Raw genomic sequence first — 18325 nt, forward strand, 5'->3', positions numbered from 1 at the left:
TCTTCCTTTGCTTGCTCTTCCTGTCAGCGTTGCCCCAGAAATGGTCCTTCACCCCGGCAGCAGCAGGCACTTTCTAAATCAGCTTCTTCATGATCCTGAGAGGTACACACACCAGCTGGGTGGCACCTTCCCATTAGAGTTCTGAGTCTCAACTCTCAAGGCCCCTCTTCCAAACTCCTTAGGCACTGATAGCAGCCAGGCAGCATCTCCTTAGAAATCCAAGTCCCAACTCTACCAGCCCCTCCTCTAAGCTCATAGCTTCTAAGAACCCAAACCTCTTCTCTTTGTTCCTCTAGTTCTGAAGCTGCATCCATTTCCGGCAGTTCTTATTTCTGTGCTACCTTAGTCTTCCATTTTTGCTTTTTCAGTCCTCTGACACCTTTTAAAAAAACACATTCTGTCTGTTAATTCACTTTGTTGAAATGCCTAGTACAGTTTCTGTTTTCCTGACTGGCCCCTAACTGATACATAAGTGGTCCCAGGAAATGATCCTCAAATATGGGATTCTGATATTGTTTTGGTAATGACCTTGGCCTTGAACAATGCCGAACTCCTTGCTAATGGGAAATAGGATACAAGTAATCCAGGACATGTAGTGACATCACAAATAATTAAATTATCACTTGTGGTTGAATATGATGAACTACCTACTGACACCTCGTGACTACTATGCTTGACTGCCTGGCAGTAATGATAGTAATAGTAGCAGTGTGGGATGGGATGCCTGTTGACCATGGTGGAGAGTTACAGAAAGAAAATTACAAGCTTAAGACTTTAAACTATCAACTCAGTCATAATCAGAGAAGCAGCACAATCAAAGATAATTAGGTACATAGAAAGACCAGAAACCATGAGCAAGAGAACTAAAAAAGAAGTGAATAATTACAGGACCAACATCTGCCAAAGGAGGAACCCAGGGAAGTGAGTTTAGCATTTGGTGCTGCTTTCCCCAAACAGAGGCGCCTGTCAATTCCAGCAGAGGCAATTGTGTGTCAGTTTTACTATATGCTCCTAGAGTCTGAGAAGAGGAGCTGAGACTCAGAAAGCTGAAGAACAGAAGTTGTAGTTCAGGGCCCTGACCAAGGAGGGAAGTGTTTTCTGGTTCAACTGATATTGTAACCAGGGTCCCAACCCAAAGCCCATGGGATTTGATTTGTGGGTTATCTGATGCATTCACACAGATGATTTTCATATTTTATCCAGATATTTTTTGCCTAACTTTTCTAGTTATTCTCAAGTGGGAGTGTTGGTCCAAATTTCTAGTGTACCATCAGCAAAAGTAGGAGCCTGGCCTTTATTGTTGCATTTTGTATGTTTATTTGCCATGTAACAGGGTTTTGTTCAGTGTGTTTGAATTTATCAAATTTTTCTTGTATTTGTCCTAGATTTTGATTCATACTTAGGGATTTTGCCTACGAATTTATTCCTTCACTTCCTTAGAGTATTTGCTCAACTATCACCTCCCCACCTTCTCCCCCGCATCTAAAATTGCACTCCCTCCTCCCCTGGCACTGCCAATCTCCTTTTCTTCCTCTTCCCCCATCCTCCCCTCTATGTTTATCGTCTTTCTTCTCCAGTAGAATGAGAGCTCTACCTGGGCAAGAAGTTTGTTTTGTTATATTTAGCAATGTATTCTCAGGGCTTAGAAGAATTTAGCATAGAATAGAAACTTAGTGACATTTGTTAAATGAATGAATGAATTACCCAAAATAGGAACAGATTTGGAGGGAGTAAATGATCAGTTCAGTATAGAACTTGCTGTGTCTCAGATATGTGCAGACATAGAGTGTGAGGTGTTTTGGCATCAGTTGAATATATGGATCTGGGACTCAGGAAGATCTTGACTTGCCCCATTTACTCTCTAACATCACTTAATGCTCCAATTAATCTGCATCCTTTGAGGACAAGGACTATGTAGTAGTTTTCTTTATGTCCTCATCTCCCATCACAGCACCTGGACAGAGGGGAACTTGATAATGGTTTAACTGAGCTTCATGAAGTCAAGGACTGGATTTTTCTTGTTCGCTGCTGTATCCTCAGTGCCTGACACAGTGCTTGGCATCATAAGCATTTGTAGAATAAGTGAATATTCCCCAAAGGAGCCGTGGGAAGTGAAGAGACTGCTCTCTAATTTCTGGCCCTGTGCAGAAAGAGCAGCCTCCATCCAGAAAGTCATGCAGAAAGGAGTGTCCCCTTGGGAGAGCCAGGGCCCAGTTAGGATAGGAAGCTATCCTATGGAAGCCAAATGGCCCAGTGGTTAAGAGAGGGGGATTGAGTCAGGTAAATTTGGTTTTAAATCCTCTATTCTTCTCTTAACTACCTTAGGCAAAGTTATAACTTCTCTTTGTTTCAGTTTTCTCATCTGTAATTTGGGGAAAATAATACTCCAGAAGATCTAGTCACTTTATCAGGAATGAACTAAAATTTTGTATGACTTGACTTAGTGAGATCATTCTGGTATCTATCCAATACTCAAGTTATTTGCTTAATAACCTATTCTAGAGAGTTGAGAGAAATGAGATATAGAGGAGACCCATTTTTTCTCTTAGGTATTATAGGCATAAGACCTAGGACATACAGCTTTTAAAGAGCTTTAAAATATATTTAATACTTAAAAATATTACTGGCTCCAAGTTATGAAAAGAAAACTACAAAATAAAAATTAATACATGCTTTGTTAAATGTGCCCATAGCATTATGCTAGTCTACTGCAATTACATTCAACTACTATACAGCTCCACATAAATTGTGCGTAATGTGGGCTGTAGGTACATCTCACTGAAGTAGGAGAACTTGTAGGACTTTAAAGTGGCTCTGGAGACATGAACGAGTCTGGCTCACGAGGTTGCAGGTTTCCTCTTTAATGGCCTGTGTCTGGCCTTTTAGTTGCCCCCTGCTTTTCCTCATTCTCGGTTACTCTAAACAGCATTCCGTGATTATCTCTGCATATTATTTCAGTATTTAGGGATATATGTATTTTATCATTTCTAAAATGCACATTTTTTTCACATTTCAACATCTCTGAAATTGCGATGCTTCTTACAAATTGGTGGAGTATCGTATTGGCAGCAGTTTTATTTTAGTGTTTCATAAAAAAAAGTGCTGCATCTTACAACTGATAGTATCTTAGATTTGATGGGATGTAACGTATCTGGGTTTGGAGATAGGAACTTCTTGGAACTGGCTAGGTGCCTTTTTCTTTCTTCCTATCTATCTTTGGCTTCCATTTCTTCGTAATAACATTTGTTCCATCTTTCTAGTTTGAAGATCCTTCGTCTCTCTTTCCTCTCTTCCCCTTTTCTTCTGCCTTCCTTCCTGCCTCCTTTTTTCATCTCCCTGTCCTTCTTTTGTCCCTTCCTGAAGTCTTCTCAAATTCCTAGGGCTGCCACTGATCAGAGCTCTTCTTTTAAAGGCCCTACAGCCTGACGGTGGTGCCACCAAACAAGGTGAATCCTGAGCACTACATCTTCTCTCCCTTTGGGATCCTACATGTACATCCTGTGGAGGGCAGTGAGACAATGACACTGGGAACCTGGCACCGCCACTCTGTCCTTTGGCAACAACTCCAGTTCATTCCATTCTTCAAGTATTGCCTCTTACGCAAGGCCTTGGCCTGGTAGGTGATGATGGGTATGGAATTTGGGGGGAAGTGTTGCAGAGAGCTGTGGCACATTGTCCCTGCCTTCTGATCTGCAGTTGGAAGAAGAGTATGAAGTTGCAGGGGCTGCAATGGCGTCGGACTTTCCTAGAGAAGCATCTGCTCTGTGCTGTGCCCCACTTTGGAACGGGGCTGCTCCATATTAGCAGGTGAGGTCTTCAAAACACAACTTAAATGGATTTTTTAAAGTAATTTTTATAAAAGGTAATAATATGTTTCTTGTGGAAAATTTGGAAAATACAAAAAAGCACAAAGGTGAAAAATCTTTAATCTCACCACCCATAAATAACTACTATGAACATTTTGTTGCCTACTTTTGTGGTCTTTTTTCTATCACATATATATCACATACTTTGCATATTATTAAGTAACTAGTTTTTTTCTCTGAATAATTCATTCTGAACATATCTCCATGTAATTACATATTCCTACATCAGCTTGCCCCAGATCACACAATTATTAAGTATCAAATCTGGGACTCTAATTCAGGTGTTTGAATCTGAACTCTCTGCTCTTTCCATGGTATTTCTTGGATTCTTTTTTTGGAAAAGCTTAGTTATTCCTATTTTCAGTACTTTCTTGGTTTCTCTGTACTCCTCAGCCTCTTGAGTTATCTTCTGTGATAGGAGTTGTGAACTCAAAAACCTATGGGACCCAACAGGAGCTAAAGAAGAAATGCATTGGGTTAGGTGCAAGACATTAGGGAGTGTGGGGACTGCAGTCTGGAGATTACATCTAAAGAGGACAGTCACTACTCAGTTCCAATTGACTGTTGCCATTGGGAGTATGGCTCCAGCATGTCAGCCACCTTATTTTCAGGATTTCCTAGAAATCCACACTTTGTTGTAAAATTTCTTAATTTTTGGTTAGCTCAAGTTTTTATTAAAACGCTGTGCTGGCTAACTCTTAGTGGTACATAATATGAAAACCCATGGGCTAGTAGTTTGCAACCTCTGCTCTAGGCATCTTCCAGTCTAACCTAATCATCATGGTGTAATTAAAAACGTATGAGCTTGGAGGCTGGATCTGAATTTAAATCCTGAATACTAGCACGGGCTTTACTCTCTGAGCCTCCGTTTCCTGATCTGAAAACTCAGGATAAAGATTTCTGCTACACAGCTGTAGTGAGAGTTAAATGAGACTGAATATGAAGTACCATGTTCAATGCCTCTTAATTGGTACTGAATAAATGACACCCATTATGATCATCTTCTGCTTAAATGGAGTCTTTCATGTTTTTCAAGGATGTTTAGAGATGTGGAGTTCTCAGGGTGGGTGGTGGGGGAGTGGGTAACAGAAATGGGTTTCCTCAGGGATGGTCAGCCCATTTGGAAGGTGGAGGTTCATCACCTTTGATCCTAAAACTCACCTGTTCATCGAGACTTTTAGGGTCCTCAGCTTGCCCTATTCCAGGGGAAGAAGCCTCTGTAATCTCTCCTCCTAAGTCAGATCTTAGGATCTATTTGACCCTCTCTTCTGGCAGAAAGATCACTCATGTAAACATTTGCACATACTCCAGGCCATTCCCAAAGAATTCCCCAGCCAGCAACTTCCTGGGCTTGAATTCTTCCAAAGAACTCTCAGGCAGAAGGTGTCACTGTTGGTCACTGGGAATATTATAACCTTTCTCAACTTTTGCTTATTCTGAGGTGAGCTGGGCTAGGAAGAAGTCAAAGGTGTCCAAGGAAAGAGAGCCGAGATGTCAGCTCTGACCAGCTTAACCCTTGATTCCAGGCTTCTGCAGGAGCTGCACTCCGTGTCCTGGCTCCCCCAGGAGCCAGATCGGTCCTATGAGCTGCTAGATCTGCAGCGGGCTCTGGCCAAGGAGAAGCACAAGGCTCTGCGGGAGCTCCAGCGCTGCCTGCACCTCTGCGCATCCATCCTTCGACTGGTAAGAGGTTCTAGTCTATTGTCAACATTTTCTCCAAGCTGAGCTCACTAGAGTTCCAGCCTCTACTTGGCTTAAGTTCTCCTGGGATCCCTTGGGTGGCCTGGACCCTGCAGTTGTCTCAGAGCCCGGCAACAGCAGTCTCTGCTCTGGGTGGATGGATCAGTAACAGATGGGCAGAGACTTGGACTCAACCTTTCCCTGAAGGTTGGTCCTGGCCTTGAGCAGGGAGGAGAAGGAACATAATGTCTATTTTTTCAGTTGTTTGAGCCAGAAGCATTACGGAATTTGAGAGTTGGAATCCTGATCTTTCATGCTGCTGGGCTTATCTTTGAACCTATCTTAAACCTTTGGCAGGCCGCTGTGGCTGGTGGAAGCATCCAGTGATGGTGTCCTTCCTAATTACGCCTGCTTTGCATCTGTGGTACATGCCTCCTGTCTAGGGCCCTGGGAGGCCCTGCTGTGTACTTGCCTCTTGCCCAGGACTTACCATTACAGTTTGTTGTCTGTCAGGTGGGGCTGGATATTCACACAGTTCTCCGACTAATCTTTGTCTACAGATAGTCCAGTTCCAAGAGAGGGAACCCACCCAGATTTTGTGAAAGTGAAAAGTGATGTGAAGGCCTTTGGTATGTTCATACGGGGAAATGGCCTTTAGCCTCCAGACAATAACAGCTGGATCTGCCATTGCACTAAGCTGAATGGGGCAGAAGGTGGGGGTGAGCTGCTCTACAGCCTTTCTCTACCTCCCAGTTCATAAACCCCACCTTTATTTTAATGTCACAAAAATAGTTATAATTTTTATAGTCAGTAGTTATTCTTTTTATTAAGAGATTGTTTCCATGCAGTAAACAAATTTTAAGTGTACAGTTTTGAAATATTTGCATATGTATACTTCCATGTAACCACTACCTGGAACAGGGTGTAGAGCATTTCCAGCACCTCAGCCAGCTCTCTGTTTCCTCAATTGTCAATGCCCCCAAAGGTAACCACTACCCTGACCTCTGTCACCAGAGATTACTTTTGTCTGATTTTGAATTTTATTTAAATGGAATCAGACAGCATGTGCTCTTTTCTGTCCACCTTTTTTTTCACTCAACATTCTATTAGTGAGATTTATCCTTAATATTCAGGTACTAGTGGTTCACTCTTTTGTACGCTATGTAGTATTTCCCTGTATGAATGTACCACAATTTATTTGTTAATTCTCCTATCGATGGACGTTTGGATTGGCTCCAGGTTTTCACTATTATGGATAATGCTGCCTTGAACATGTCTTTGTCGTACATATCTGTTGGTGGACATAAGCACTCATTTGTTTGGGGTATTTATGCCAGTAGTGGAATTGCTGGAATAGGGTATATGTATGTTTTGCAGTGCCAGACAGTTTTTTAGAGTGGTTGTACCAGTTTATATTCCTGCCAACTGCATGGGAGACTTCCAGTTGTCCTGTCTTCTCACTGACGCTTGGTATTGTCAGAGTTTTACCTGTAGCCGAACTGGTGGGTTTACCGTGATATCTCATTGTGGTTTTAATTTGTGTTTCTATGATTACAAATGATGTTGAGCATCTTTTCATATGTTTATTGGCCATTTTGTTACCCTCTTCTGTGAAGTGTCTAACTCTGTTGCTCATTTTTATTGGTTGCCTGTTTTTTTCCTATTAATTTGTAGGAGTTCTTTATATATAATATGTATCAAATATATGTATGTATTGTAGGTATTTTCTACCAGTCTGTGACTTACCTTTTTACTATTTTAATGATGTCTTTTGATTAGCAGAACTTCCTAATTTTCATAAAGTTCATTTAATCAATATTTTTGGTTAGTACCTTCTGAGTCCTGGTTTAAGAAATCTTTGCCTACCCCAAAGAAATTTTATTGCCTTTTCTTTCACGTTTAGAAATGGTTCTATGGTTCACTTCAAATTAAATTTTATGTATGATGTGAGGTGACAGTCAAGTTTTATTTTTCCTACTTATTGAAAAGCCTGTCCTTTCCCCTACTTAATTACAGTGGTGTCCTTTTATTAAATCAGGCAATTGTATATGTGTTGGTCTATTTCTGGACTTCCTTTTGTTCTATTGGTCTGTCTATCTTTTTTTCAAGTCACAACTGTCTTAATTATTGTAGCTTTATGATAAGTCTTGATATCTGGTATTGTAAGTCCTACAATTTTTTGTTTTTCAGGATTTCCCTGACTACTCTAGGTTCTTGGAATTTCCATACAAAGTTTAGAATCAGCTTATTAATCTCCACAAAATAGTTTAAAGGATTATTTTGTTGGCTTGCTTTGAATCTATAGATCAATTTCGGGGAGAACTGATATCTTGACAATTTTTCATTTCCTAATCTGTGAACATTTGATCTCTATTTATTTTCGTTTCTTTAATTTCTTTTAACAAGGTTTTATAGGTTTCCAGTAGAGGTCTTGAATGTATTTCATTAGGTTTATTACTGGATGCTTGATATTTTTTTGTTGTTATTGTAAATGGTATTTTTTTTTTTAAAGATTTTATTTTTTTCCTTTTTCTCCCCAAAGCCCCCTGGTACATAGTTGTATATTCTTCGTTGTGGGTCCTTCTAGTTGTGGCATGTGGGACGCTGCCTCAGCATGGTCTGACGAGCAGTGCCATGTCCGCGCCCAGGATTCGAACCAACGAAACACTGGGCCGCCTGCAGCAGAGCGCGCGAACTTAACCACTTGGCCACGGGGCCAGCCCCAATGGTATTTTAAAACATTATTTTTTTCTAATAGTTGCTACACCATACCCAAATATTAATTTATGGTGCATAAAAAGACATAATTGTGAAAGGACAATCCAGAAAGCTTTCACAGGGCAATATACAATAATATTTTTATCTCAGGATTTCTTAAACAAAATATAAAAATTTTAAACAATAAAACAATTAATAAATTTGTCTATATTAAAATTAACTTTTAAAAAAGCACCATAAAAAGAGTGAAAAGACAAGCACATGCAATATGTGGAGCCACAGTCTGTGCTGCTATGTAGACGGGAATGGAACCTGTTCCTATTGGCAGTCCCCCCAAAGGGGTGGAAGTAGGGAAGGAGAAGATCAGTAATCATCCCAGCTAGTCGACTGTATTGTTAGAGAAGCAAGCTTGTGATCTGCGCTGAATAAAAGCACGCTGCTGCCCATTAAACTGTAGCATTACTAATAACTAGAATAGATTTGAAATGTTAAATAAATAAAGATATTAAATGTGAGCGTTTGGTAGATACCCTTTGTCAATTTTTAAGGAAGTTCTCATTGATTCCTAGTTTGCTATAAGGTTCTATCATGAATGGGAGTTGAATTCTGTCCAGTCATTTTTTTTCTGCTTCTATTTAGATGATGATGGGATTTTTTTCCTTTAGTCTATTAATAAGGCAAACTGTCAGTGTTAGACCACCTTTGCCTTTCTGGGGTAAACCGTTTTTCCTCCTTCCTCCCTCACTGCCTCCCTCCCTCCCTCCCTTCCTTCCTCTCTTCCTCTTTCTTTCTTCCTCTTTCTTTCTGTGTAACTTTTTATTTTGATATAATTTCAAACTTATTAGGAGAGTTGCAAGGATAGTGTAATAAACTCTCATATACCTTTTACCCAGATTGTTATTTTGTCCCATTTACTTTATCACCTATGCTCTTTCTTTTTCTATGCATATACATTATTTTTCTGAACTGTTTGAGAGTAAGTTGTAGATGTCAAGTCCCGTTACCCCTATGTATGCCAGTGTGTTTTTCATAAGAACAAGGACATTTTCCTCTATGACTCTAGTACAGTCATCAGAAATTAGGCAATTTTGCTTTGATACAATTCTGTTATCTAACCCACAGTCTTATTAAAAATTTGCCAATTATTCCAATAATTTTCTTTATTGCTATGTTTTTTTCCTGCTTCAGGATCCAATCCAGAATCATGCGTTGCATTTAGCAGTCACTTCTCTTCAGTCTCTTTCATGTGGAACAGCTTTCCCATTCCCTTTCCAGTTTCATGTGGACTTGTTTTTCTGGCTCCTTGTCTTGTGGTGGGACAACTCTACAATATGATGTACATTCCAAAGCCATCTCCCCTTCGCATCAGACCAAGAACCACCTTCGCTGTACCTTGCTTGGCGCTGTCCCCTCCTTGTTTTACTTCCCTCCCACCCTTAGAGGTTTGTTTCCTAAAGATTATTCCTTCAGTAAATCTCATTTCCCCAAGTTCCTGTCTCAGGCTCTGCTTCTAGGGAACCCAACCTAAGAAATTAGACCAAGCTTATTCAGTGTTTTATTCAAATATTCTATAGCTACAATTGTTTTTCTTACCCACTTTATCTTTCAGTTTCTGAGAGATATATGTTAAAAATCCCCTCCTATGACTGTACATTTATTAATTTCTCCTTGATCTTTCATTTTGGAACATGTATTTCAAAATCATGCTGTAATGTGCATAAAGGTTCATAATAATATTTCCTGGAGACTTTATTAATATGAAAAAGTCTTCATTCTTGTTACTGCTTTTCTACTAGAGATCTCTTTTGTCTGATGTTAAGAGCATCAAGCATTTGCTTGATCCATCTCTTTCTATCCCTTTGTTTTCAGTCTTCCTTTGTTGTTTTGTTTTATGTGTATCTCTTACAAATAGCTGGAAAACATTTAGTCTGAAGATCTGTCTTGCAATAAGCTTATCTCATTTATTGTGACTACTGATAGGTTTGGACTTACTTCTCCCATCTGGTTTTGGTGTTTCCTATTTCCTATGGTTTCTATTTGATTCTTCCTGTGTTTCTTGTCTTTTGTTGGATTGTTTACCTTTTTGTTGATGTTATTGTCCTCTAACGATTGGGATATTATACATTTTATTCTTCTTGTTGTTGCCCAGGAACTACTCAGTGCCTACTCATCTTTCTTAGTTTTAGAATGTTGATTTTGTTTCTTTTCATAGACTGCTAGCTGGAGGAAGCCATGTAATTCAGTTCTGGGCAATGAAATGTAAATGGAAGTCACTTGGAAAACTTTAAAACAGGCAAATTCAACTAGAATGTCTTTTTGGACCTTTACTCCTGTCTTATTGTCTGACCCTTAGATGAAATTCCTGGTGATAGAGAAGCCATCTCACCATGATAAGGGTGAAAGTCATATTAAGGATGGAGGAGGAAGAAGACAGAAGGAGCTTTGTTCTGATTGATGTTATTGGGCCAATATGCCATCCAGGGATTTCTTATTGCATTAAATAAATAAACCTTTTACTTGCTCAAGCCGCATTTCTTCTAGTTTTCTCTTACTTGCAGCTGAATGCATATGTAAGATATTTATACCCTTGTCCAACAGTTGTAGCTGTTCAACTTACATTTTATAACAATGTGTCTTTCATGTCTTTTTCTAAAAGCACCTTCTCAGAGAGGCCTTCTCTGGTCACCTTGTTTAAAATTGTAAAGCCCACTGTCACCAGCACTTCTCATCCCTCTTTCCCTGCTCTGTGGGGTTTTTTTTTTAAAATAACACTTATCACCTTTTTGCATAGAATATAAATTGCTTACTTATTATGTTCATTGTATTTTTTTCTGTTTCCAACTCCCCCACCACAGAGGGTAAGGATTTTTATCTACTTCATTCACTAGTATATCTCTATATTATAGGGGTGGCATATAGTATGTGCTCAGTGAAGATTTGTTGAATGAATGAATGCCAAGTGTGAATTTGTCTCCATATCTTTCTCCCAAGCAGAATAAGTACCTCAGCATTCTCCTCATTCCCTTTCTCTCCTCTCTCCACCCTCCACCCTTCCTATTATGCTTATATTGATATCTCCTGAAATTTTAATTCTGGATTGTTACAAACATTCTTATTTTATAGCCTACCCATTTATAATTAACAATATGTTTTACAAGTTTCTTTGCTCATCAAAGCTTCTTATAGACCACTTTATCCTCTTGTATTCATTTTCCTCTGTCAGAAATATACTATTTTTTTTTTCAGAGAGAATCTGTGGATGGTAAATTTTTGTAGTCTTTGTATATCTAAAAATGTCTTTATTTATCCTCAAACTTCAGTGACACTGTGGCTAGATACGGAATTCTGGGTTTAAAAAAATCTCTTCGGAACTTTGAAGATATTGCCCCTAGTGGTGAGGTTTTAAAATTGTGACTGATTATGCTCTGTTATAGTAACTATTGTTGTTGTTGTTGTTTGTATGGTTTTATTCTAATTGACACTCAGTAAGCCCTTTCAATGTGAGGTGATACATTCTTTTTTACAAACATTTACTGTAGAACTACCCATACGAGGCACTGTGTTAAGCAGTAGAGTAAATGAAATAAGGTGTGACAGAGGCCTCCTCCTTGAAGAATTTACAATGTACAGATGGTCCCCGCCTTACGGTGGTTTGACTTGCGGCTTTTCGACTTTATGATAGTGTGAAAGCAATACGCATTCAGTAGAAACCATACTTCGAGTTTTGAATTTTGATCTTTTCCTGGGCTAGCTATATGCAGTATGATACTCTCTTGTGACACTGGACAGCAGCAGTGAGCGCAGCTCCCACTCAGCCACACAATCACAAGGGTAAACAAGCAATATTCTACGCTGTACTGTGTTGCCAGTGGTTTTTGGATGAGTACCCATCCAACCATTGTGTTTTTCACTTTCAGTACAGTATTCAATAAATTACATGAGATATTCAACACTTTATTATAAAATAGGCTTTGCGTTAGATGATTTTTCCCAACTGTAGGCTAACATAAGTGTTCTGAGCACATTTAAGGTGGGCTAGGCTAAGCTGTGATGTTCGGTAGGTTAGGTATATTAAATGAATTTTTGACTTAGGATGTTTTCGATGTGGTTGGTTTAACCCCACTGCACTGTAAGTCAAGGAGCATCTGTAGTGAATGAGTCACACAAGTAACTAGATAATGATGATGCACTGGACTAAGGGCTACGAAGTGGGAAGCACTGGGTATTGAGGGTGTTGCTAGATCACGGAAGAGGACATCTCAGCAGGTCTGAGGGCATGATTGTGTATGATGCACCTAGTTTAGGCCTCAACTACCTTATGTCTGGGTCTCAGAAGACTGGGATTTGAGCTCAGGATTAGCAGAAGACAATTCACAGGCAAGAATTAATTCTAATCGTAAGCTTTATTGGGCATCGAAAAGGACAGGAGAGCAGCAAGGACAAAAGGTCCATCTGGCTAAGCATATCTTTCTGGTGTCTGCCCTCTGTTCCTGAACAGGACAGGCCCAGAGAGGTGGCAGCTGTCAGCAGCCTTTGTAGGCTGAGGAACCTCCCAGATGTGAGAAGAACCCAGAAAGAGGTTTCCAGACTTTTATCCCATATTCCCCATCCCCCAATAGAAAGTCTGTGTCAGTACCCAGAGAGCTTCTACTATCAAACTATCACATAAGGCAGTATTGTGCTAGTCAGCAGGCCACAACACCCGGGCCTAATGATTGGAGTCCAGATCCTGGAATTATTGCTGAGCCCTACTTATCCAATCTCTTCTCTTTCTTTGTCTAATCTGTGCATTGTGAACCTCTCTATTTACACATGCACAGATTTTCTGTTTGAGTTCTACCCTAGGGGCTTTTAGTAGACAGGCCTGGTCTATCAAATTAACACATGTGGCCTCTCAATATATTTTCTCTGTTTTACATCTTCTCTAGTCACTTAAAGATTTCTAAGCCTAATCTCTACTAAAAAGCAGCCCACCGTGTGCATATCTAGGTTCTAGGTTTCAGGCTCCAAAACCGGAGAGTTCTGCACAGACCAGTGGGTGGCTGGTTTGCTCTCCATCCCCAGTGGAGTTTTCTTTCTCCAGTGAATTTTCCACTCTCTACACTGACAGGTTCATGAGGACACATATCACATGCAACAGGGCCTGCAAGAGCGAGTGAAAAACTGCAAGAGGATCAGGGCAAGCCAAGGCTCCATATACCTTCAGAGGGTACAGTGCCAGCAGCTGGAGCAGAAGCTGAGGCAGGCAGAGGCCTGGTTGCTGCAGCTGGGACGGTTGGCCCGCCTAGTGGACTACATGATTTGCCAGAGCCTCGTGTCTATCATAGAGGAGGAGATAACCTCTTTTGTGGCCAACATTCTGCAAGTGAGGTGGAGGGGTGGCATCTGGAGGTGGGCAGGCAGTCAAGGGCAAGCTGGAGGGGAGCGGATACTGACATCTAGCCCCATGACCTCTCCTGGCCCTTTTTTACAGGCTCCAAGGCAGAATCCCTTTCTCTTAGCACAGCTGGTCTTTGATAATTGTGGCCAGCTGTCTCATGAGCCCTGTATTGAAAGTATAATCCAGATTCTAACGGGGGGCCTACAGTCTGTCAAGTCCTCTGCCCTGAAGGTATTCTGGATTGGGCAGTGGGCTGGCTGTAGGAATTCCCACTTCCTATACTCTGTGTAATCAGAAGCTCTCAGCCTAGTCTGAACCCTCCTTGTTTTCCATTTCTGCCCCTTCTCCATCCTTTGGCTTGAAGGTAATGCAATCTGCAGACCTGAAGACCCACTGGGATTCCCTGTGTCCTGAAGGTATTTAAGGAGACCTAGGCAGAAGGTGGGAAGGGTGGAAGGAGGGGGAATGGCACATGCACTGTGCTAGTGGCATGGCCGTAGAGTCAGGCCTTGGGTGTGGATGGAGCAGCTCTACCCTGGGTGCTGCACACATGTGTTGAGGAGTAGAAGGGTGGGGGTATGTTTTTGCTTGCTCATGCCTGTGCTTATGTCTATGTGTATGCATTCATCTGAGTGTATTGAGGGGTGTATGAAAGACTGTGAGTGAGTACATTGTCCTTCCTCTGGTTCATCCAAACTCCATGTGGTGTTTCACTAATGTCATAAGGGTGTTTCATTTACTGTTGAATTTGATTGCTACGTTAGTTTGTATTCGTTTGACGAACCCTGCTTATTCAGTATTTGCTTTATTTCATAGGGTTCTTTTTCATTTCATATAGAATAATTCATTAGTATTTTTGAGTTACTTTAACCAGTTATTTGTTATCAAGCCTTGAACTTGTTAACTATCAGGGAAGAAATACGTCTTCACATTTCCTTTATTTGGAATGCTAACATTGTCACAAGTAAAATCATTAAATGTGTCCAGACATGTAGATGCTTTTTCATTTTCCCGTTCAAGTAGTATACTTTCATTAAGATGATTTAAAGACACAAAGTTAATTTTAGGAAATAGGTGACAACGAGGAAAAAGGTTCACTGGAAGGAGCTCATGTCTTTTACAAATCACACCAATTGGGGCAAATTTTTTTCTCAAATGAATCTAGTTTAATTGACAGCGGCTTTTGGTATTTGTTTTACTTGGTACAGTGGAAGGAAGAAGGGCTCTGAAATCAGACACATTAGTTTACTAATCTATGAAATAGGAATAACAAAAATACCTAACTTGCAGGATTGTTTTGAAGATTAAATGGGATAATACGTTTAGTATAGTGCTCAGCACATAGTAATACATGCTACAGATAGTATCTTCTTACTATTATCCATATTAAAAACTTAGATAAATCAAGATATTTCATAGTATTTTTTTTATTATATGTTGTACTAATTTCTATTATGGATATGCTGTAGTATTTTCCTTTGAATGGAAAAACAAACAAAAACACAAAACTTTTACTCTCAATTCTAATGTAAGTGAAAATATTCACCTGCAATGTCTTGGGTTGTCCCTTCTTTTTTTTTTTTTTTTTTAAGATTTTATTTTTCCTTTTTCTCCCCAAAGCCCCCCAGTACATAGTTGTGTATTTTTAGTTGTGGGTCCTTCTAGTTGTGGCATGTGGGATGCCGCCTCAGCATAGCATGATGAGTGGTGCCGTGTCCGTACCCAGGATCCAAACTGGCGAAACCCTGGACCATCGAAGCAGAGTGCGCGAACTTAACCACTGGGCCACAGGGCCGGCCCCCTGGGTTGTCCCTTCTACTTTTAAAAGAGCAGTATGGACTGATGTATTTAGGGGTGAAATGCCACAATGCCTATATCTTACTTTCAAACAGTTTAGGGGAAAGAGAGAGAGAAGGAAAAACAAATAAAGCAATGTGGCAAAATGTTAATTGTTGAATCTAGGTAGGTGGATAAAGGTGTTCATAGAACCTTTAAACTTTTCTACATGTTTGAGATTTTCAGAATCAAAATTTGAAGGAAAAAAAAAGATCAGCATGGAAAATCAAATTAAAATTGTGAAGGAACCAGAACCAAAGTTCTGATTCAGGATTTTCCCTAAGTTCTTTAAGAAAATTAGAGCAATATTCAATAAAAGTAAATATATAGCAGTTGAAACACTACTAGTAGTCTTTAAGAAACATACTTCCATCTGAGAAATCTTTTACTTAAATGAGGCAAAATTTGTATGGCATTTTAACCAAGTTACAGCATGATTTCAATACCTCTGGTTATACATAAAAATATGAAGAATAAGCCCCCTACAATAGAAAGTTATACATTGACTAGATTGTAGTTCCTAGAAGAATACTCAGTTTAGTACTAATAACATCGTTGCAACATATCCTCCAGTCTTTTTTTTTTAATTGAGGTCATATTAGTTTATAACTGTGTAATTTCAGATGTACATTATTATAGATCAGTTTCTGTATAGACTGCATGGTACTCACTGCCAATATTCTAGTTTTTATCCATCACCATACATATGTGCCCTTTTACCCCTTTCACCCACCCCCCACCCCCTTCATTAGTGGTAACCACTAATCTGTTCTCTTTATCTGTGTGTTTTTCTTCCACATATGAGTGAAATCATATGATGTTTGCCTTTCTCTGTCTGGCTTATTTCTCTTAACATAATACCCTCAAGATTCATCCATGTTGTTGTGAATGGGACGAATTTGTCTTTTTTATGGCTGAGTAGTATTTCATTGTGTATATATATACCGTATCTTCTTTATCCATTCATTCATTGATGGACACTTGGGTTGCTTCCACGTCTTGGTTATTGAGAATAATGCTGCAGTGAACATAGGGGTGCACAGATCTCTTAGTATTGTTGATTTCATGTTCTTTGGATAAATACCCAGTAGTAGGATAGCTGGATCATTTCATATCCTCCAGTCTTAAGCTGTGTTCTCTGCCATTTTCCAGAGGATAGTCTTACTACTGGAACATTTTTTGACCAAGAAGACAGTATTAATATTACTATCTGATGTCCTTATAATCTTATCAGGAATTTTCTGCAGTTTAAAACTGAGAAAATGTAATCAGATAATCATTTTTCTCATCTGGCAGGTGTCAAGTTCCTCAGAGTTGTTCCATTAACTTTACTATGACAATATCCTACCAAGATTTTGATCTTGGTGGTAAAATAAATCTGTTACAATAAAAAGGGACGGAAGATTGCTTCATTTTTATTATAAAATCTTTTGATGTACGTTTTGGTTGGGATGGTGTTGAAGTTAGCTTAGAGATACGCTGCAAAGCATGAAACTGTCATTACTGTATTTTTTCCCAGGGGCTGCATATGGCAGGGATGGTCTCTTGGTAGTGTGAGGTATGAATAGTATGAGCGGCAAGAGGAAGTATGGAGGGAAGCAGTATAGCAGTGAGTGGATTCATAGATGAGAGAGAGAGATTTTTTTTTCTTGCCAATCTATAAGAAATTTTGAAGAGATGAAAAGTTGTATAAATATGTTTGATAAGGGGCTGGCCCGGTGGCACAGTGGTTAAGTTAGCATGTTCTGCTTCAGCAGCCCGGGGTTCATCAGTTCAAATCCTGGGTGCAGACCTAACCACTGCTTGTCGAGCCATGCTGTGGCAGGCGTCCCACATATAAAGTAGAGGAAGATGGGCAACGATGTTAGCTCAGGGTGAGTTTTCCTCAGCAAAAAGAAGAGGATTGGTGGCAGATGTTAGCTCAGGGCTAATCTTCCTCAAAAAAAAAAAAAAAAAAAATATATATATATATATATATATGTTTGACAAGAAGCTTTACTCTGTAAAATGTCTGAGTTACTCATTTGAGGGAACCTCTGTACACTTCCCAGACCTCTTTGCAGCTAGGTGTCCTATGTGATTTAGATCTACATGAGACTTCAGTTCAGAACTGCGGTCAGTAGGGGAGAGAAGCAGGGCATATGCCATCCATTCTGCTGGTGGGGATCATAAGAGAGGCAATGTGCTTTTGTAGCTGGTGGTATGGCTGTGACATCTCGATTTACCAGGTAGCACAGAGCCCTAGACACTTAGGCTAGAGTGTTTTTGTTTTTCAGCTCTTCCAATTATTCGCAACCCACTTAATATTCCATAATAATTCCCTTCCTCCTTATACTAGCTAGAGTAAATTCTGTTCTCTACTCCTGAACCCTAACTAATAAGTTCCCTCGGTGGGTCTGATGTACTGTGCTTGTGATGTAGATGTATGTGCAAACTCACTTGTGAGCAGGGATTGTTGTGTGTTTGTGTGTGTAATGTCTGTGTACACTCAAGGTAGAGAGAGAAGTTGTGTGTGGGCTCTGGAGGGCACACATGGACAATTATGGCATGTACCCCACCAGAAGATGAAGAGGAGGACTCGAACACAGGATCCCTGATGCCCAAATTCCAGGACCAGTCCAGCGATGCTGTGCGCATCTTCTGTGGCCCGAATGTAGGATTAGTGTGGCCCTGGAAGTCTCACACAATTACTGAAGCCCTGGAGGTCCGTGGGTACCGGCTACGGGGCCAGTACCTGCCCCCCAGTTATAAGCAGCTGCAAGAGGACCTAGACAACAACCATCAAATCCAGCAGGCACTGACTATACAACAGGCTCTGCTGGAGGTGAGAACAGAGGTTTAAGGA

The 18325-nt window shown here is 40.1% G+C and overlaps 1 protein-coding gene across 2 annotated transcripts in view; it reads left to right on the forward strand.

Annotated features, from left to right (window-relative positions):
• The window catches only part of DNHD1 (dynein heavy chain domain 1), a 66857-nt gene that overhangs the window by 6405 nt on the left and 42127 nt on the right, over positions 1 to 18325 (forward strand). For both annotated transcript variants that reach the window (XM_070626119.1, XM_070626120.1), the window contains exons 5-11: positions 3413 to 3616; positions 3697 to 3807; positions 5393 to 5549; positions 13375 to 13629; positions 13738 to 13875; positions 14009 to 14060; positions 18042 to 18304. In XM_070626119.1, coding sequence (XP_070482220.1) covers positions 3413 to 3616; positions 3697 to 3807; positions 5393 to 5549; positions 13375 to 13629; positions 13738 to 13875; positions 14009 to 14060; positions 18042 to 18304 — 1180 coding nt within the window. The remainder of the gene's footprint in view (positions 1 to 3412; positions 3617 to 3696; positions 3808 to 5392; positions 5550 to 13374; positions 13630 to 13737; positions 13876 to 14008; positions 14061 to 18041; positions 18305 to 18325) is intronic.

Source organism: Equus przewalskii, chromosome 6 (assembly GCF_037783145.1).
Source record: "Equus przewalskii isolate Varuska chromosome 6, EquPr2, whole genome shotgun sequence".
Classification (NCBI taxonomy): Eukaryota; Metazoa; Chordata; class Mammalia; order Perissodactyla; family Equidae; genus Equus; species Equus przewalskii.